The sequence below is a fragment of the Pan troglodytes genome, chromosome 19 (genome assembly GCF_028858775.2).
Source record: "Pan troglodytes isolate AG18354 chromosome 19, NHGRI_mPanTro3-v2.0_pri, whole genome shotgun sequence".
In the NCBI taxonomy this organism is placed as follows: Eukaryota; Metazoa; Chordata; class Mammalia; order Primates; family Hominidae; genus Pan; species Pan troglodytes.
In genome coordinates this window covers 89,085,048-89,105,801 of record NC_072417.2, presented here as the reverse complement: position 1 = coordinate 89,105,801, position 20,754 = coordinate 89,085,048, and the positions used below count along the sequence as shown (strand labels likewise).

At 54.2% G+C, this 20,754-nt stretch overlaps 1 protein-coding gene across 13 annotated transcripts; it reads left to right on the top strand.

Moving 5' to 3' along the window:
- Positions 1 to 390: 390 nt before the first annotated feature.
- On the top strand, positions 391 to 20,601 carry EXOC7 (exocyst complex component 7). Of its 13 annotated transcripts, XM_016930920.4 has the most exons (21): positions 399 to 559; positions 766 to 831; positions 2,309 to 2,493; positions 2,796 to 2,901; positions 6,162 to 6,384; positions 9,599 to 9,766; positions 12,942 to 13,034; positions 13,780 to 13,848; positions 14,857 to 15,002; positions 15,254 to 15,406; positions 15,615 to 15,713; positions 16,055 to 16,117; positions 16,455 to 16,521; positions 17,283 to 17,321; positions 18,031 to 18,096; positions 18,379 to 18,499; positions 18,768 to 18,863; positions 19,597 to 19,660; positions 19,888 to 19,929; positions 20,038 to 20,171; positions 20,428 to 20,601. In XM_016930920.4, the coding sequence occupies exons 1-21, from the start codon at positions 500 to 502 to the stop codon at positions 20,528 to 20,530; spliced, it is 2,163 nt and encodes a 720-aa protein (XP_016786409.1). In that variant the 5' UTR covers positions 399 to 499; the 3' UTR covers positions 20,531 to 20,601. The 13 variants fall into 13 exon arrangements, with proteins under 13 accessions (XP_016786411.1, XP_054526673.1, XP_054526675.1 ...); XM_016930922.4 differs by lacking the exon at positions 17,283 to 17,321 and having other exon boundaries at positions 391 to 559; XM_054670698.2 differs by lacking the exon at positions 766 to 831 and having other exon boundaries at positions 395 to 559.
- The last annotated feature ends 153 nt before the right edge of the window (positions 20,602 to 20,754 follow it).

Here is a 20,754-nt window from a genome sequence, read left to right as displayed (position 1 = left end):
CAAGTACACAAGCCCCTGGTTCATTACATGGACACACGTTAGGCATCTACTGTGTCACCTGCTCCGTGCGGGGCTTTGTGGGGAACGCAATTGGCCTTGGTGCCTGCCCATAGAATGCGACCTGGGGAAAGGAATTCGTCGCCTTCCCCAGCAGTCTTTATCAAAAGGGTCGGTCTTTCAACGAAAACAGCAAGTGAGCTCTAAGTGTCCTGCCAGCCGCGGGACATAAGGCCGATCGAAAACCTCTGCTGAGGCAAGGAACCCGCGTCGAGGTCCCTTGCAGCATCCGAATACACTTCTCTTCCCAGCCACACTCAAGATGGCCGTCGGTCCGTTCTTGGGCTCCGCGCAGGCGCACTTCAGCCTGCTACTCCCAACGTGGCTCCGCCCAGGCGTCCCGGGGCGGGACCAAGAGCGGAAGTGGGTGTGACGGGGACGGGGGCCCGGTGGGCCCGCGGAGGAAAGATACTGGGGAGTGGGAGCCGCGGGGTTCGGAGCCATGATTCCCCCACAGGAGGCATCCGTCCGACGGCGGGAGATCGAGGACAAGCTGAAGCAGGTGGGCGTGGGCCTGGGGAGGCTGGGGAGGAGGTGAGGGAAAAGGGCCAACAGCGGGGCCTGATTGTCTACTCATGGAGGAGGCAGGGGTGGGAGGGAGCGCACCCAGCGAGGAGATGGGGTTGGGGGCTAGGCCGTGGGGTTGGGACGCAGTGGTCTCCTTTAGCTTCTGGTTTCTGGTGATGTCCTCCCCTTGCCTGCGCCCAGGAGGAGGAGACTCTGTCCTTCATCCGAGACAGCCTGGAGAAGAGCGACCAGCTCACTAAGAACATGGTGAGTCTCCCCGCAGCTGGGGGAGAGGGCAGGCCTCCGGACCCTGGGGGAGAGCCTTGCGACCTGGCGGTTCCGGTTCCTGCGGCCTGGAGTTCTGGAATGGGCAGCGACGGAGGCAGTGTGTGGGTTTATCTAGCAACAGTTTGGCATCTCTCCTGCCTAGCCCCCTCCCCATGTTCCGTACCCTCACTGAGGAGGCTGCGCTTCCCACTGGCCTGGACTTGCTGCTTTCTGTCTAAGCTCGCCATTCTTCCTTCTCTCCTTCTGCAAACACTCAGTGAGTCTGACCAGTTGGGCTAGGTACTGGGCATATGTCATTGTCAGTGGACTCTCTGCCCAGGAGGTTGGCACTTTGAGATTCCTGAGGGCAGAGAAGACTCAGCCTTCACTCCAGAGGACTTTAGGGAAAGAAAGAGCTCTGAAGTCAGGCAGATCTGGGATCTAGTCCTTGCCCATCTGCTTAAATGTGCGGCTCCTGATAGGTAACTGGTGTCAGCGAATTCATCTGCTAAAACAGAGACTGTGCCAGCCTCCCAGTGTGTCTGTGAAGGTCATATGCGCTAATGCATGCGACTGCATCTTGCACAGTGCCTGGTATACAATAGGTACTCAATAAGTGAGTTTCCTTCTGTATTCCTAGGGGAGACTGGAAAAGCACAAAGTGAGTAAATACAAACTTGTATTTGCATTTAGTCACACAATAATAAAGTCCTAGTCCTTTTCTAAAAATTTTAATTTTTAAATTTTTTTTTTTAGAGACAGAGTCTGGCTGTGTTGTGCAGGCTAGAGTGCAGTGGCATGACTGTAGCTCATTGCAGTCTCTAACTCCTGGGCTCAGGCAGTCCTCCTGCCTCGGCCTCCTAGCAGCTGGGACTGTAGGCACACACCACCATGCCTTGCTAATTGTGTGTGTGTGTGTGTGTCTGTGTGTGTAGACAGGGTCTCACTGTGTTGTCCAGGCTTGTCTTGAACTCCTAGTCTCAAGCTAACCTCCCGCCTCAGCCTCCCAAATTCTGGGGATTACAGGCATGAACCATCACGCCCAGCCTCTAGTCCTTATTCAATGAGTTTCATCCTTAGAGAGGGTTTTGAAGATACAGCAATGCATTTGAGGCTACTCTGTATGAAACTACTTCCAGTCCGGTTTAGGAATGCTTCAGAGAGAACAGAAGTTGAGATTTGGCTTCAAAGGGTGGAAGGGAAGCCATCTTGGGCTGATTATTTTAAGAAGAATTAATTTGATGCTTGGTTTGCCTTCAAATAAAATTTCAACCAATTTGTCTTAGACCACCTACTATATGCCAGGCACATGATAGGTGCTGAAGATACAGTGGGGAACAGGTACACCCTGTTCCTTCGCTTGTGGAGTTTATTGTCTAGAAAACCAGAGAAAAGGCAGGAAATGCCGAAGGTGGGTGTGTAGAAGCAGTGCTGGGACCACTGTGAGTCCCAAGATCAAGAGGCTCCCCTCCCGCAGGTGTCTATCTTATCATCCTTTGAGAGCCGCCTTATGAAGCTGGAGAACTCCATCATCCCTGTGCACAAGCAGACGGAGAATCTGCAGCGGCTGCAGGAGAATGTTGAGAAGACGCTGTCCTGCCTGGACCATGTCATCAGCTACTACCATGTGGCCAGTGACACTGAGAAGATCATCAGAGAGGGGTGAGTGAGTGAGGCCCAGAGGGTCAATTCCTAATGCCTCCTGGGCCAACAGGAGGGTTGGTCTGTAATCCCAACAATTTGGGAGGCTGAGGTGGGAGGATCGCTTGAGACTAGGAGTTCAAGACCAGTCTGGACAACACAGTGAGACGCCTTTTAAGCCCTAGGCCTTAAAAGGCAGTGGGGGGATAGAATATATTTGAGCCTGGAGTCCCCTGTATTAATTTTCTTCTTCCCAAATACTGTGTCCTTAGTCCTTCTTCATCCCCCATGCCCCAGCCTGACCTGGCTCTTTTCTTTCCCAGCCCCACAGGTAGGCTGGAAGAGTACCTGGGAAGCATGGCCAAGATTCAGAAGGCAGTGGAGTATTTCCAGGACAACAGCCCAGACAGCCCAGAACTCAACAAAGTGGTAAGGGGTCCGCAGAATAATGTGAGAAGCTTGGGGATATCAGTCTCTGCTCTGGTCTCATGAGGGACATGGAGCCAGCTTGAGGATGTATGCAGTAGAATACACAGAAGGATATAGCACAGTACATCCTATAGGCATTACGATCTCTGCTTCAAGAATTACACATTTTTTATTATTAAAAATTCTTTATTATAAAACTTGTTAATGTATTATAAAAATTAAATTATAAATTACATATAAAATATAAACTTAACATTTGATTTGTTGTTGTTGTTGTTGTTGTTGTTGTTTCCTGAGACAGAGTCTTGCTCTGTCACCCGAGCTGGAGTACAGTGCCCAGCTCACTGCAACCTCTGCCTCCCAGGTCCATGTGATTCTCCCACCTCAGCCTCCCAAGTAGCTGGGATTACAGGCACTCGCCACCGCACCTGGCTAATTTTTGTATTTTTAGTAGAGATGGGGTTTCGCCATGTTGGCCAGACTGGTCTCGAACTCCTGACCTCAGATGATCCCCCGCCTTGGCCTGGGATTATAGGCGTGAGCCATTGCACCCAGCCACGTTTGATTTTTATAAATGCATTTGTTGTTCCTTTATTTTGGTTAAAAATACATAATATAAATTTTTTTTTTTTTGAGATGGAGTTTTGCTCTTGTTTCCCAAGCTGGAGTGCAATGGCACGATCTCGTCTCACTGCAACCTCTGCCTCCCAGGTTCAAGCGATTCCCCTGCCTCAGCCTCCTGAGTAGCTGGGATTACAGGTGTGCGCCACCACTCTCAGCTAATTTTTTTTTTTTTTTTTTTTTTGTAGTTTTAGTAGAAATGGGGTTTCACCATGTTAGCCAGTTTGGTCACAAACTTCTGACCTCAGGTGATCCGCCCGCCTCAGCTCCCAAGGTGCTGGGATTACAGGTGTGAGCCACCGCGCCTGGCCAAAATGTGCTATTTTAACTCTAAGTTAACAGTGGCATTAAGTAGATTCACAATGTTGTGTAGCCATCACCATTATTATCTCCACAAATATGTTCATCTTCTCCAAGTGAAACTCCACTCCCATCAAACACTAACTTCCCATTCTCCCTTCCTCTGTCTTCTGGTAACCACCATTCCACTTTCTGTTTCTGTGAATCTACTCTAGGAACTTGAATCTATGTGATTTTTTTTTGCATTGTTATCTTAAGAGACAGGGTCTGGCTTTGTCATCTAGGCCAGACTGCAGTGGCACAACCATAGCTACTGCAGCCTCGAACTCCTGGGCTCAGGCAATCCTCCCACCTCAGCCTTCCAAGTAGCTGGGCCCACAGGCATGTGCAACCATACCCAGCTAAGTTTTAAATTTTTTGTAGAGATGAGGTTTCCTGTGTTGTTCAGGCTGGTCTCAAACTACTGTCCTCAGGTGATCCTCCCACCTTGGCCTCTCAAAGTGTTGGGAGGGATTACGGGCATTACCCACTGTACCTGCCTTCATTATATTTTTGTGTCTAAGTTTTGGGGTCATTAGATCATCAGAGCAAGATGGTGACTTGGCCTCTGGAAATCACAAATCTATTTTCTGTCTTTATGGATTTGCCTATTCTGAATTTCTAATATAAATGGTATCTTATAATACATGGCCTTTTGTGACTGGCCTCTTTCACTTAGCGTGATGCTTTCAAGATCAATCCATGCTATAGCATGTATCAGTACTTCATTTCTTTTTCTTGCCATATGATATTCCTTTTTGTGGATAGACCACAGTTTCTTTTTTTGGTTTTTTGTTTTGTTTTGTTTTTTGAGACGGAGTTATGCTCTTGTTGCCCGGGCTGGAGTACAATGGCACAATCTTGGCTCACTGCAACCTCCGCCTCCTGGGTTCAAGCGATTCTCCTGTCCCAGCCTCCCGAGTAGCTGGGATTATAGGTGCCTGCCACCACACTGAGCTAATTTTTTGTATTTTTAGTAGAGACGGGGTTTCACCATGTTGGCCAGGCTGGTCTTGAACTCCTGACCTCAGGTGATCTGCTTGCCTCGGCCTCCCAAAGTGCTGGGATTACAGGCGTAAGCCACCGTGCCCAGCCATACCACATTTTCTTTAGCCATTTATCCTTTGATGGACACTTGGGTTGTTTCCAATTTTTGTCTCTTGTGAATAATGCTGCTATAAACCCTCTTATATATATCATCGTGTGGACAGATTCATTCTCTTTTATGTTTGGGATACCTGTCTTTTATCAGATACGTGTTTACAAATATTTTCTCTCATTCTGTGGGTTATCCTCACTTTGTTGGTGGTATCATTTGCAGCACAAAAGTTTTCAACTTGATATTGTTCAATTTATTTATTTATTTTCTTTTGCAAACCCCCCACTAACAAGAAGACAAATTAACGGTTCAGTGAGAAAATAATCAGCCAGTATTTTTTTTTTTTTTTTTTTTTTTGAGACGGAGTCTCGCTCTGTTACCCAGGCTGGAGTGCAGTGACGCAGTCTCGGCTCACTGCAAGCTCCGCCTCCTGGGTTCACACCTTTCTCCTGCCTCAGCCTCCCGAGTAGCTGGGACTACAGGCGCCCGCCACCACGCCCGGCTAATTTTTTTTTTGTATTTTTCGTAGAGATGGAGTTTCACCGTGTTAGCCAGGATGGTCTCGATCTCCTGACCTTGTGATCTGCCCGCCTCGGCCTCCCAAAGTGCTGGGATTACAGGCGTGAGCCACCGTGCACGGCCAATCAGCCAGTATTTATTAAGCACCTACTTCTTGTAAAACCCTGGGTTTTACCTATAAACACAAATTTTGAGAGAACATGAAGTAAAGGAGTCACCAAGGCCGCTTCCCAACGTTTCTTCTTTGGGTTAAAGGATATCAGGGCAGGCCAGGTGCAGTGGCTCACGCCTGTAATCCCAGCACTTTGGGAGGCCGAGGCGGGTGGATCACCTGAGGTCAGGAGATCAAGACCATCCTGCCAACATTGTGAAACCCCGTCTCTACTAAAAATATAAAAATTATCTGGGCGTGGTGGCACGTGCCTGTAATCCCAGCTACTCAGGAGGCTGAGGCAGGAGAATTGCTTGAACCAGGAAGTCGGAGGTTGCAGTGAGCCAAGATTGTGTTACTGCACTCCAGCCTGGTGACAGAGCAAGACTCCCTCTCAAAAAAAAAAGATATCAGGGCAGAAAAGGGCAGAGGCCCTGAGTTAAGAAGACAGCGCTGGCACAGGCAGGGGAAGGCCAGGACTGGCAGAACACTGAAGCGGCAGGCACCCGCTTCCTTCTGTTGTCTCTGCAGAAACTGCTCTTTGAGCGCGGGAAGGAGGCCCTGGAGTCCGAATTTCGCAGCCTGATGACGCGGCATAGTAAGGTCGTCTCGCCCGTGCTCATCTTGGATCTGATCAGTGGTGACGATGATCTGGAGGCCCAGGAGGACGTGGCCCTGGAGCACCTGCCCGAGAGCGTCCTCCAGGATGTCATTCGCATCTCCCGCTGGCTGGTGGAATATGGCCGCAACCAAGGTAAGGGATTCTGGCTTGCCCACATGGCACACCAGAGGCAGAGGGAGTTTTCTCCCCTTTGTTCTTTTTTTTTTTTTTTTTTTTTTGAGATGGAGTCTTGCTCTGTTGCCCAGGCTGGAGTGCAATGGTGCAACTCGGCTTGCTGCAGCCTCTGCATACCCGGGTTCCAGCGATTCTCCTGCCTCAGCCTCCCGAGTAGCTGGGATTACTGGCGCATGCCACCATGCCTGGCTAAGTTTTGTATTGTTAGTAGAGATGGGGTTTCACCATGTTGGCCAGGCTGGTCTTGAACTTCTGACCTCAGGTGATCTGCCCACCTCAGCCTCCCAAAGTGCTGGGATTACAGATGTGAGCCACCATGCCTGGCCCCCTTTATTCTTTAATCCACCTGTCATGGTTTTTTTGATAAAAGGATGTTTAACTGGAACCAATATAAGAATATAAGCAACCATTCTATGACTTGTATATCAAGTGGTGAATCTAGGCAAATTCAAACTTTTCTTGTCTTGATTTTTATGTTCCTTTGCCTTTTTTGATTAGTTGTAAAATTTTCAAAGCCATGGGCGAAAAGTAAAAGTCCATCTCCCATTCCCTGATGCCTCCATTACCTAAGCCAAAGATGAGCACTATTAAGGTTTATTTATGCCAGGTGCTGTGGCTATGCCTGTAATCCTAACAGTTTGGGAGGCTGAGGTGGGTGGATCGCTTCAGCTCAGGAGTTCGAGACCTGGCCAACATGGCAAAACCCTGTCTCTACAAAAAATAAAAAAATTAGCTGGGTGTGGTGACGCATGCCTGCAGAGCCAGCTACTTGGGAGGCTGAGGTGGGGAGGAATGACTTGAGCCTGGGAGGTGGAGGTTGCAATGAGCTAAGATCACGCCACTGTACTCCAGCCTGGGTGACAAAGTGAGACTCTTGTCTCAAAAGAAAGAAGGCCGGGTGCAGTGGCTCATGCCTGTAATCCCAGCACTTTGGGAGGCCAAGGTGGGCGGATCACCTGAGGTCAGAAGTTCAAGACCAGCCTGACCAACATAGAGAAACCCCATCTCTACTAAAAATACAAAATTAGCTGGGCGTGGTGGCGCATGCCTGTAATCCCAGCTATTACTGAGGCTGAGGCAAGAGAATCTCTTGAACCCGAGAGGTTACAGTGAGCCGAGAGTGCACTATTGCGCTCCAGCCTGGGCAACAAGAGCAAAACTCCATCTCAAAAAAAAGAAAGGAAGAAAGAAAAACTCCAATAGATATTCAGTGTTGCACTTTTTTTTTTTTTTTTTGAGACAGAGTCTCGCTCTGTCACCCACGCTGGAGTGCAGTGGCATGATATTGGCTCACCGCAACCTCTGCCTCCTGGGTTCAAGCAATTCTGCCTCAGCCTCCCAAGTAGCTGGGGTTACAGGTGCCCGCCACCATGCCCAGCTAATTTTTGTATTTTTTGGTAGGGACAGGGTTTCACTATGTTGCCCAGGCTGGTTTTGAACTCCTGACCTCAGGTGATCCACCTGCCTCGGCCTCCATAAGTTCTGGGATTGCAGGCATGAGCCACCTCGCCTGGCAATGTTGCACTTTTTAGCCCTCCAACTCTTCTCTTTGTTTGTGTGTACACATACCAAGTTGTCAGCGCGGGCTTGCCTTCCCCCAGAACTGTGTGGCGGCAGGTCTCACGGCCGCGATGTATCTGATCACATGAACACATTGTGGCTCGTGAGCTGATGACAGCTCGGCAGAAGATTTTCAGGAGCTCCTTAGGATCGAGAGGGAGGCCCAGTGGACAGCCTCCAGACCTCTCAGCCCGTGCCTCTGTGTTTTGGTTCATTTCTTATGTCGGGGTTCCTTGTAAACTATTTGTTGGGAACTTCTGAAATCCACCATAGTTTTCATGTCCTTTTCCTCAGTCATGTGTGCAAGGAGCTCTTCCTGTTTTTCAGCATTGATGAATGGTACCAAAATGGACATACCTTTGTGGATTGCTTTTTTCTTTGAGGAAGTTCTTGAGGGTTTATTCTCAAGGGTGCAGGGATTAGGTGTAAGTGTCTGAAGATACTTGTAACCTTCTTGCCATCACTAGCTCCTCTCTAAATAGATCAGGCCAATCAATGGACTCATCGACAGTTCCGTGGCCATTTGTTCTTCATTAATTTTTGTTTTTGCTATCTGATAGGACTATCACAGTCCTCTAATTTTTTAAATTTATACTTTATTAATGGCTAAAGATGTGTGTTTTTCATTCACTGACATTTGTTGTCTTTTTGCTTCCTATAGAGCTCATGTTCTTTGACCCCTTACCAAGTTGAATCTGGATATTAACTTTGTTTTTTTATTTTAAAAAAAGTACTATTTAAAACTTACAACTAGGGCTGGGCGCGATGGCTCATGCCTGTAATCCCAGCTACTTGGGAGGCTGAGGCGGGAGAATCACTTTAACCCAGGAGGCAGAGGTTGCAGTGAGCCAAGATCGTGCCACTGTATTCCAGCCTGGATGACAAGAATGAAACTCTGTCTCAAAAAAAAAAAAAAGCTTACAACTAGGGCTGGGCGGTGGCTCATGCCTGTAATCCCAGCACTTTGGGAGGCTGAGGCTGGTGAATCATTTGAGGTCAGGAGTTCAAAACCAGCCTGGCCAACATGGTGAAACCCCATCTCTACTAAAAATACAAAAATTAGCTGGGTGGTAGTGGCGCATGCCTGTAATCCCAGCTATTCAAGAGTCTGAGGCAAGATAATTGGTTGAGCCTGGGAGGCAGAGTTTGCGGTGAGCCAAGATCACACCACTGCACTCCAGCCTGGGCGACAGAGTAAGACCTTGTCTCAAAAAAAAAAAAAACAACTTACAACTAATTATCAGTTCTATCAGAGGGTGTTTTTCTCTTTTAAGACTGCCTGGTCAGGCATGGTGACTCACGCCTGTAATCCCAGCACTCTGGGAGGCTGAAGTGGGCAGATTACTTGAGCCCAGGAGGTCGAGCCTGCAGTGAGCTGACATCGTGCCACTGCACTGCAGCCTGGGCAACAGAACAAGACCCTATCTCAAAAAAAAAAAAAAAAAGACTTTGAAAGACTTTGCCTGATTTGGGACAAGATATGGGTGGCTTGTGACCAGAGCAGGGAGCAGATGCTAAGAAGGGTTGACAGGTTTGACAGGTAGACATGGTGGGTCTGCAAGGCAGAGACAGGGCCTGGCAGCCGTACCTCTATCCCTCTGTGTCTCCTCAGATTTCATGAACGTCTACTACCAGATACGCTCCAGCCAGCTGGACCGCTCCATCAAAGGACTGAAGGAGCATTTCCATAAGAGCAGTTCTTCCTCTGGGGTTCCCTACTCCCCTGCTATCCCCAACAAGAGGAAAGACACACCTACCAAGAAGCCAGTCAAGCGGCCAGGTGAGCCCCCATCCTGGCCCATCTCTGCAACAGCCAGAGGCTGACTGGGACTGTACTGCTTTAGTCCAATCTAGCGTTCGCAGCGTCAGACCCCTCCAGAGCTTGTCGTCGTGGTAACCCCGACTGGAGGTACACAGGACAGAAAGCAAGTGTCTACCCACCCAGTGAGGCCCCCCCAGAGCAAGACTCTTCCTTCCAGCTAGCAGAGCCTGGGGTTACACAGCTTCTTTGGAGTAGGGGAGTAACACAGGTGCTCAGCGAATCCCACCTGAGGCAGAGCCCCTGCCTAGGCCTCCTCCCTCACACACACGTCGCCCTGTCAGAAGGCCAGGCACACTACTGCCGCCAGGATGCTGGGATAGCGAGGGGATAGGTGCTCCAACCTTCACCTTCCAGAAAGGCAGGGTGATCTGAAGTGACGTGTAGCTGAGAGCTGGATGGGGAGAATTTCACTTTCCCAGTTGATCCAGAAAGGAAAGAAACCCCAGAGCATCCTCTCGGAAGAACTTAAACTGGCTTTGGGCTCCAGTGCGAGCGAGTGACTTGTGGAAAGGGGCACCATGATGAGAGGCCGGGGCCGGTGGGTGTTGCTGTCCTGGGTGAACATCTCGTCATCTGTCTGTTCTTTCTCCCGGCATCATATCCCTTATAGTCTGTGCTCCAGGTAAACAGTGTCTCTGCCAGCTACAGCTTGGCAAGCCCGGCTATGTCTGGCCACTGAGAGATGCTGCCCACAGCTCGATGATGTGCTGGGATGTTCTGGGGTGGGGCTGCTGAGATTGCACTGAAAAAGAAAGCTGGAGAAGCCGGGGCTGCTCCCACCCAGGCTGGCCCCCTGTCCAGCTGCTGCTGTGGGCACATGCCCTAGTTGTGGCCTGTGGCACCTGCTTATGACAACAAGCTTTGGGTAGAGCTTACTTACACCCTTGGTTTCTCCAGTCCCTGCCTGCCCATGCCCCTCAGAGAGTGAGGTGTCTGTTCCACAAGAGCAGCCGCTCCCCTGCAGGCCTTTGTTTAGGGTTTGGAGAAACAGGCAGAGCAGGGGCTGCCCTCAGGGAGTAGAGCATTAGGGAGCTGGTGCCTGGGGCCTTCTCCCTCCAGTGTGGAAATCCTGCCCACCAGCCAAAACCTGCTGCAAATGGGGACTGCCAGCCCAGCCTGTGGGCGCAGCTGCCTGCACAGCGGATGGAGCAGCTCTGTGCCTTCTGTGTGGTGGGGAGTGGCTGTCTCTATGAGGCTGCGAGGATGCTTGGGCCCCAGCCAGTCTGTGCTTGCTTCCTCTTCTGCCTGGCTCCCTGACAGGTCCCCCAGAAGCCCCAGAGCCCTATTTGCACTGCCTTAAGTGTGCCCGCTGGCCATGCAGCCACCTGGCCTTTCAGGCAGGAGGGATCTGATCTCAGGTGGCTCACAGTGGACCACATCCATCCTTGGGCCAGAGACACAAGAGGAAAACTCCAGCTGTGGGGTTTCAGAGTTGTCAGGAACTGGTGGGCTCAGGACCGATGTCAGGCTCTAGGGAGTCAGGCTCTGGGGATGTCGGTTCCCACTTCTGAGGAGAGGGACAGGGAGGCCTCCCAGGTGGTGAAGCACCGACCTCAGCATCCCTGGAGGCAATTGGGAGCCTGACAGGTTTGGCGGCTGCTAGATCCACATCCGCGACCCACATCCTGCCGGCGTGCACCTGCGTCTGTGTCTGCTCCTGGTGGGTTGTGGGGCAGGAATCAGATTTACTCATTAGTGAGCCGCACTCGCTGAAGGGGAGAGCATGAGCAAGGCAGATGTGAGCCAGGCCTTGGTTATTAGGAGCTAATTATGGGCCAAGTATGGTGGCTCACGCCTGTAATCCTAGCACTTCGGGAGGCCGAGGCGGGCAGATCACCTGAGGTCAGGAGTTCAAGACCAGCCTGGCCAACATGGTGAAACCCTGTCTCTACTAAAAATAGAAAAAAAATTCGTTGGGTGTGGTGACGCATGCCTATAATCCCAGCTACCTGGGAGGCTGAGGCAGGAGAATCACTTGAACCCAGGAGGCAGAGGTTGCAGTGAGCCGAGGTCGTGCCACTGTACTCCAGCCTGGGCGACAGAGTGAGACTGTCTCCAAAAAAAAAAAAAAAAAAAACAAGCTAATTGTGGTGTCGTGCGGTGTGGTGCGGTGCAGGTGTAAGCAGTGAGCCTCCAGACACTGCCCCTTTCTCCCTCAGCTTTCTGGGGAGCTGCCAGGACACAGCAGCCTCACTGTGCTCAGATAGACTGTAGGGGTGGGGGTCATCCCGGGTGCCTTTCTGCCCCTATACATTTTGTTAACAAGGCAGCTGCACTTGTCTACTTGAGATGCGAGTTGATTTCCCGACGTCTTCTGGCCCGAGATGTCTCATTCCCACAAAGGAGGCTGACCCAGGCGGCTGTGGGTGCTGCCATTTTGTTCTCATTGTTTTCACTTGTGATACTAACTATTGTTTTTCTCCCCCATGCCAAGAGCATGTGCCCTCTCCTTCCGTGCACACCCTCCAGGCGCTCTGTGTGGTGGCTTCTGTTAACCCCTTCTTGACTTTTGGATTTTTTCTTGTCGCTTTGGTGGTTTGGGGAACTCTGGTGTGGGGCTAGGCTGCCTCTGGGTCTCTGAGCCGTCCGCCTTGGGCACAGCGCTCCCCCGGAAGTTCAGTCGGGGTGGCTTCCTGCTGGCTGCTGTTTGGCGTACGTCCCAACACTGAGCATGCTCGGAGAACTCTGCCTGGAGTTTGGGGCTGGGCTGGGGGCCTGCTGGCTTCAGGGTGCCCCCCAGGCTCTCCCACCCTGGTTGTGCCCTCTGGGTATGCGAGCTTTGTCACCGGCTCCTCCGACCTGAGCCCTCGCCTGTTCTGATTATGATGCCACTCCGTATTTTTGACTTCTCCTGGTGGATCTTGGTCCATCTTCATTACCCTCTGTCCTTTCAGAAATGAGCTGAAATCCAGAACAAGGAGGGTTGGTAGTAGAATCAAGGCTCCATTTGGAGAAAGAAATGATTCCTTTCCTTCATCCTTGTCCCCAGCGTCTCTGGTGGTCTCAGGGAAGGGCCTGCTCACTGTTGGGGAGCTGGGTGCGGGGCCTGGGGGGCAGGTGGAGGGCCGCTGCTGTTTTCTCTCACTCATTTCCTAGGTCTTCTTATCTCCTCTCTGTGTGGCTCTGGTGACAGGGACGATCCGTAAGGCTCAGAACCTTCTGAAACAGTATTCCCAGCATGGTCTAGATGGGAAAAAGGGGGGCTCTAACCTCATTCCTCTGGAAGGTAATCACCCTGTGTTCCCCTCCTGTCCCTTCCTCCTCCACTGTGTGTCCACGCACTTGGCAGGGCAGAGCCTCCCCCAGGAGGGCCTCGGGAGAAACCCTGAGGGGAGCAGGGTGGGAACGGCAGGTCCCCGATGCCACTCGGGCTTCAGCGGGCGCAGGGACAGTTTCGCAGCCCTCGGCCTGGTCCTCTCTGGCTGATGGCAGCTCTGCCCTCCCTGAGGCTTCCCTCCTCCCTTCCCTGTCTCTGTCCTTGTCTCCTGTGTGAACTCAGAAAAAGTTATTTGTCTTGGGGCAGCCCTTTCACGCTCAGACCAGCAGTGGCAGGCCCCAGCTGGCCGAGGCCTCCCGGCCTTCCCATCTTTAGAAAGGGGAGTGTGTGCAGCAGAGGACAGGCAAACTGGGGCTTTCCCCAAATACAGCGAGGTGGGGAACCCCCCTGGGGCCAAGCATCAGCTCTTCAGCCCCTCCTTGGTCCTTCTCCGCTTTCCCTGGGCCTCCAGGCTTGGGGAAATGAGCAGCTAAGGACGGTCCTGGGTGCTCACTGAAGTCAGGCTTGAAACGGCTGTTCCCAAGGTGGCTTGAGGTAGAGGAGGGGCTCAGGGCCCTCTCCGATGCCCCCTTCCCCATCCCCATCTGACGTCCCCCTCCTGGAGATGAAGGGCTTCTTCCCTGTACCCCAAGGGGCGGCCTGCCTGGCCCCTGGATAAACGCTGCTTGTGTTTGTGCGGCCAACATCTCGCCAGGTCACGAGCATGATTTCCGAGTTAAGCACCTGTCCGAGGCCTTGAACGACAAGCACGGGCCACTGGCCGGTGAGTACCGCAGCCCAGCCCGAGGGCAGCCGCTGACACTGCCTTCGCAGCGGTCCCCGGATGGCCTGCTCCTGCCCGGCCCAGCTGGGCCCACTCTGCTCTGAGGATGGGCCAGGCCTATGCGCCTCTCTCTCCACTCTCTCTCTTTTGGGCCTAGGTCTCCTTGCCTCTCTCCAGATGGGAGTGCGTGCCTGTCTGTCAGGCCTGGGCCAAGGGGAGAAGCCGCTGCTCCTCGGAAAGCAGGCAGAGAGGGAAGGTGGCTCCCTTGAGGGCAGGGAGCCCTGACGTCCGCCTCCTGCAACAATTCAGAGCTCTGATCCCCTCGGAGCCCATCCCTTGGCACATAGGACCAGGCGGTTCTGCCGCCGGTTTTGCCTGCAGGCGCCCCCGCCGTGGCCTCCAGTAATAGGGTCTGGCCTCCTCCTGGGGCAGCTGGCAACCCCTCCTCTCTGGGACTTACTAGCCTCTTAGATTTTGACCCCATGCCAGCCAGCCTCAGAAGCTGCAGCCAACCACCCTCTTAGATGTTCCAGAAGCCCTGACTGGGCTGGTCACTTCCTTCACAGGCCCCGCATTTGCCCACATGGATGACCCCAGTGCCAGCCTCCTTGAGGTGGCACAGCCACCTGCCCACCCTGGGCTGCCCTCTTTCAGGTACAACTCAGAATGCTCAGTCCTGGGGTCAAACCACCTTATCCAGGACGCTGATTCAGGAATCTTCCCTCCTTATCTTTCTGTCCGTCACTCTCCTGCCTCTGGTGTCTGATCCCACTGTCTGCGCAGAGCCGAGAATGAAGCCAGAACAAAGGCTGGGCTCAGCTCCTTTTATTCCCCTCGAACCTGGCGGGGCCTGCTGGCTCCCTTGCAGCTTTCTGCCAGAACAGTCAGCCTCTTCCCCATCCTCTGCTAGTGTGGGGTACAGGCCAGGAGCTGGGGGACCCACGCCGCCCCCAGCCAGGAGTGTGGCTAGCCCCAGACCAGCAGCTCAAGAGTTGTGCCATCCCCCAGGGAGAGATGACATGCTGGACGTGGAGACCGATGCCTACATCCACTGCGTCAGTGCCTTCGTCAAGCTGGCGCAGAGCGAGTACCAGCTGCTGGCCGACATCATCCCCGAGCACCACCAGAAGAAGACCTTCGACTCCCTGATACAGGTCCCGCCCCGCCCTGGGGGCTCTGCAGCCAGCCCCAGCAAGAGCTGTCACAACAGACTCTTGCAGCCCTCAACTCCACCCACCACCACCACCTCGTGCCCTGGGGACCGGTCCTGGGTGGACGCTCACCACCTCCCTGTCACCCCTCTTCCTGCACACTGGCCCCCCTACATACTGCAAGGATCCCCCACTAGCCCAGAACTAGCTCCCACCGCCCCACCCTTCCCTGAACTGTCTCCCTGCCCCCTCAGGATGCCCTGGATGGGCTGATGCTTGAAGGGGAGAACATCGTGTCTGCTGCCCGGAAGGCCATCGTGCGACACGACTTCTCCACGGTGCTCACCGTCTTCCCCATCCTGCGGCATCTCAAGCAGACCAAGCCTGAGTTTGACCAGGTGCTCCAGGTATGTGGGCGAGGGGCCCTCAAAAACACAGCCAGGAGGCATCGTGCTGCCGGGTGTGGCCGCCCCATCCCTCCCTGGGAGAACCCTATTCTCTGTCCCACACTTCTGCTCTGAGGGTGCATGGAAGCAGCTTAGGAAGGGCCCTGGGTGAGTGAGATGCTCACAGAGCGACTGGAGGTGAGCTGGGGGCTCCCCTGTGCTTCCTCAGGGCACGGCCGCCAGCACAAAGAACAAGCTGCCTGGCCTCATCACATCCATGGAGACCATCGGTGCCAAAGCGCTGGAGGACTTCGCAGACAACATCAAGGTCCCTGCTGTCCTCCCCTTTCTCCCTCCCTCCCGGCCCAGCACCACAGTGACCTGGCCCTGGGGGACACTCAGAGCAGGCCTCCAAGAGGGTGCGTTGTCCCGGGGCAGCCAGCTGCGCCACTGGCCTGTCAGCACCCATGTGCCTTCCTTTCCTTCCTGGGGCCTCCAAGCCCTCTGAAGTGGGAAGGGCCTCTCCCCCTTGGTCCAGCCTGGCTCAGCCTTTGTGCCTGAGAGGTGTCCTAGCACCCATCTGCCAGGAGGCGGCACCATGAGCAGGTGCACTGGGGCATGGGGTGGGCTGGGGGCTGCTTCAGGGAACCAGAGGCTGTTTTTCCACAGAATGACCCGGACAAGGAGTACAACATGCCGAAGGACGGCACCGTACACGAGCTCACCAGCAATGTGGGTGCTGCCTGAGGACACCAGGGAGAGGGGAGGAAGGAGGGCCCAGGCCCAGGCCCAGGGCCAGGCAGAGTACTGGTGGAAGGGACTCAGCCTGGCCCAGAGCCACTCGCACCTTTGTGAGCAGTCCTGGGTGGCAGGATGGACAGTGACATGTTTAGTGTCTCTAGCAGACGGCCTTTCCTGGCAGGCTAGAGTGAAAATGAAGTTTCCAGCCGCGCTCTTCACTGGGCGGATCCCAGCCCTGGGCTGGCCCTGGGCACTCAGAGGGGTCGCTGTGGGAGGCCGTCGGCCAGGCCTGCCACTTGCCTTTCTGCACCGTTTTCTTCCCACCCAGGCCATCCTCTTCCTGCAGCAGCTTTTGGACTTCCAGGAGACGGCAGGCGCCATGCTGGCCTCCCAAGGTACTGGTACCTCCCAGTTGGGCCCCCTGCCCCACTCGCCTCCTTGCCTGGAGACATGGGGTTAGAGGGCAGGTAGCAGTGAGGAGGTATCTCCAGTCTGTGGAGGGGTTGAGGTGTGCTCAGCAGAGGGTCCCTGGGGCTGAGCATCAGGAGAGCAAGGTTTGCCTGCACCTTTCAAGACCAGACACTGGACCTCTGGCCCCTCCCTCAGCCCCTTTGACCGTCCTCGCCCTGGAAGCAGTGTCCTCACTCTGGGAGCGGTGCTGGCTGGTTGGAAGGTGTCCTTTCTGCCCCTGCCCCCCTCCCAAATCCTTCTCTCGTGTCTGCCTGCTCTCCTAATCAGGCTCGCTCAGCTGGCCTTCAGAGGGTAGCAAGTGTCTCAGGGCCCGCTGGGTGTCTTCCTGCTGGCCCTGCCCTGGGACTGGAGCTCAGGGGGTTGGCCTGTAAGCAAGAGCACCTTTCTGGGTCATTCCAAGCACTGAGGTCCCTGGGCCCTCTCCTCCCGTCCCATTTTGGGGGCAAGGAGCCTGTGGGCAGCCTCCAGCCTGCGGTTCTCAGCTCTCTACTTTCCAGGGTGTTCCCTGGTCCTCAGAGGGTCCCGCCTGCTGTGTCTTGCTATCTGTGTTTTGGCTGTCGTGGGGAGAGGTCTGCTTGATTCGGGTTGACATGCCGTTTCTAACCTGTTTTTTGCACTTTGCATCTTTCTCCCTCCTTTGTCTCTCCCTCTGTCCCCTCTGTGTGCACTGCCTTTCACTCCGTAGTTCTTGGGGACACATACAATATTCCTTTAGACCCCCGAGGTAAGCAGTGCGGTTCTGCAGCCCCCTCCTGTCCCTCTGAAGCTTGGTGGGTGAGGTTCCCTGGGGACTGACTCTCAGTACCTACTGGGGAGCCCGAGTCAGAGGGGACATGAGTTTTCTCGGGGTGCTCTCAACTCTCTCTGCTCCCTTCAAGGCCACTCTGTCTCTGAGCTTATCCGCAGCACCTGCCCAGGCTAGAGCCCTGGATACACCCCCCCAGGCTCGCCCGGCCTCCCTGCCTTGCTGTCCCCACTCGGCCTTCCACACTGTGCAGGCCGCAGCTTCGTCTGTTCAGTAGGGTCTGGTAGAGGGGATGTTCGAATGTAGGGGAGAAGGTGGAGAGGCTGTGGGGAGCCCATTCTAAGACTCTGCTGTTGGCAAAAGGAAAAAGGGGGCCTTGTAGAAACCACCCAGGGTGGGTGGGGGCAGGAGGGGACAGGGCGCTGGCATCTCACTCTTTTCCTGCCAGCTTTTCTGCTGACATGGGCCAGCTCCACCCCATCATAGAGGGCAGCTCTGGGTTCCAAAAACTCCAGGGCTGGTGCTTCCTGCGGCAGGGGCCACCCTGTGGCTTAGCAGGCGGCCGGCTCTGCCCAAGGAAGCCCAGGGCCTGTCTCAGTGTCCCCTCAGACTGCTGCATGGCCTGGGGGAAGGGCCGTTGAGGGTCTTGGCTGCTGCCACTGCAATAACAGGACTTCTCCTCTCACAGAGACCAGCTCTTCGGCCACCAGCTACAGCTCTGAGTTCAGCAAGCGGCTGCTAAGCACCTATATCTGTGAGTGTTCTCCCGGGCAGACCAGCAGCCCTGCTGCCTGCATGCCCTGCCTTTCCCTTCCTTCTGTCTGTGCTCTCTGGCTATTCCCAGGGCCCTCTCCTAAGTGCCATCTGACCTTTGGAACCACAACCTGACCTCTAGTTCAGAGGCTGAGGGGAGTTGGGCTAAGGCCTCCTGAGGCAGGACGAGGAGCGATGGATAGGAGCGCGTTCGCGGGTCCTGGGGTGGGGTCGTTTGGGTCAGACTGCCATGGTGGGTGTGGCCCCATTTTTCCCTGTGCAGGTAAAGTGCTGGGCAACCTGCAGTTGAACTTGCTGAGCAAGTCCAAGGTGTACGAGGACCCAGCTCTGAGCGCCATCTTCCTGCACAACAACTACAATTACATCCTCAAGTCCCTGGAGAAGTAAGTGGCCTGCGGGAGTGAGTCTGCGGCTCTCACCTTCCCCTCGGCTGTGCAGCTGTGCCAGCCCCTGCCCCCCTGGGCTCCTTCTCTTGTGGACGAGAAGGGGAGGGGGTGCTTCAGTCTCCTCCACCCCAGGACCCGGAAGGTGGGATGCCATAGAGCTTGTGGAGTTTGGGGTGCAATGGGAGGCCCTCCCGGCATTGCCGCAGCCTTTGGGCCTGAGGAGCCAATCCTGTCCTCCTCTCCTCTGTCCCCTACCCCGACCCAGGTCTGAACTGATCCAGCTGGTGGCAGTGACACAGAAGACTGCTGAGCGCTCCTACCGGGAGCACATTGAGCAGCAGATCCAGACCTACCAGCGCAGGTGGGAGGCTGGGCCCGCCCTGCTCCTGCACGGGCCCCTGTGCCACCACGCACTCTTCCTTCTCAGCACCTCAGGACACAGAGTCGGTCACGGGGAACTCCTGTCCTCTGGACCCTAATCCTCCACTTGGTTTCTAATCAAACTCACGGGGTGGAGAGAGAAGCCCCCTCCTCTACCACTACCTGCTCCTAGGGGCCCACTATGGCCACTTTAGAGGGGAGTCTGCCAAGTGTCAAGGCTAAGAATGATTGAAGAGCTGGCTCTCAGAGACGTGGGTAATGTTTACCTAGGAGAAGAGCAAGGTCGCGAGAGCGCTTGAACGTGGCTGAGCCTTGCTCTGTGAGGATCCCGCTGCTTCTCTGGTCCTCTTTCTTCCTGGCTTTGTTTCTTCCCTTTGAATGTGTCTACCTCTTCCTTCTCATTTATCTGCCCTCCACTCCTTTCTTTCTCATCTGTTTCTCCATCTTAGTTTGCCACGATATTGATGTGAAGTATAGTTGACAGTATTTGTCCAATTTATTGAATACTCAAGTGTTTCCTAACGTTATCTCAAAAAGTGACCAGTTTAAAGATTTTCTCTTCCCAGGAAGAAAACCTGTTGTTTGCTTAGTTGTGACCCACATCCCTTCCTACCACCACCCGCCAAGTAGATCCAGAGATTTAGCAAACGAAACAAGCCAGGCCACTGAGGCAGGCCACCCTCTGCCCTCATGCTTCTTTTTCTGTCTGGCAGCTGGTTAAAGGTGACTGATTACATCGCAGAGAAGAATCTACCTGTGTTCCAGCCGGGAGTCAAGGTGGGCTCAAGACCTGGGCTGGGAAGGGGTGTCTGGCAGACGGGATACTTTTTGTCGTGTCTCTGGGAAAAAGTGGACAAGCATCCCTCTGGGATCAGAGAGCAAAGGATGCATGTGGCCATCAGGACACAGGAGACAGGCCCAGACCAAGGGTGTTTGGGGAAGAGTGGGGGCAGGCTGCTCTGCTCTGAAGTGAGCTTTCTCTGCCATCTCTCCTGGCTTCCCAGCTCCGGGACAAGGAGCGGCAGATTATCAAGGAGCGTTTTAAGGTGAGTCGGGGTCCTCTCCCTTCCACTGCTTGCTGCTGCTGTTGAGGCAACACAGACCCAAAATGTTTGTCTCTGGGTGCCTTCCTTTTTCACCTTTTTGGTGGCCAGGGCTTCAATGATGGCCTCGAAGAACTGTGCAAAATCCAGAAGGCCTGGGCTATTCCAGACACAGAGCAGAGGGACAGGATTCGCCAGGCCCAGAAGACCATTGTCAAGGAGACCTACGGGGCCTTTCTACAGAAGTGAGCCCTCCATTCCCCTCCCAGCCTGTGCTGCCCACAGCCCCAGTGGGCCTCTTCAAGCTCCTCTTCCTCAAGGGAAAAAGGAGAAGGGTGGTGGATTTAGGCAGCAGATCCAGCGACCTGGGCTTTGGGGCGGGGCCAGACAGGGAATCACTCAGGGCCACCCCTTCCAAGACTATCAGGAGTGCCTTAGGCTGAGGGTGGAGCTCGGGAGGGGTCGGCCCTCCCTGTCCCCTGACCACAGTGCCCCCCTCAGGTTTGGCAGCGTGCCCTTCACCAAGAACCCGGAGAAGTACATCAAGTACGGGGTGGAGCAGGTGGGCGACATGATCGATCGCCTTTTCGACACCTCTGCCTGAGCCTGCTGCTAGCCCTGCCTGGTTCCACCAGACTGGCGTGTCATTGGACAGATAAACCAGTGTTAACTTGCCTCTGGGCTGGGTGAGCTTGAAGTCCTTTGGGACAGAGACCTGTCTCCACCACCCCATCCAGGAGCTGTGTCCCTGAGCCCTCTAGTCCTGGTTTCCGCTTTTTCCCCACAGCCCGTGTTCCCAGCCGAACCAGCACTCTCCCGGAAGCCTGG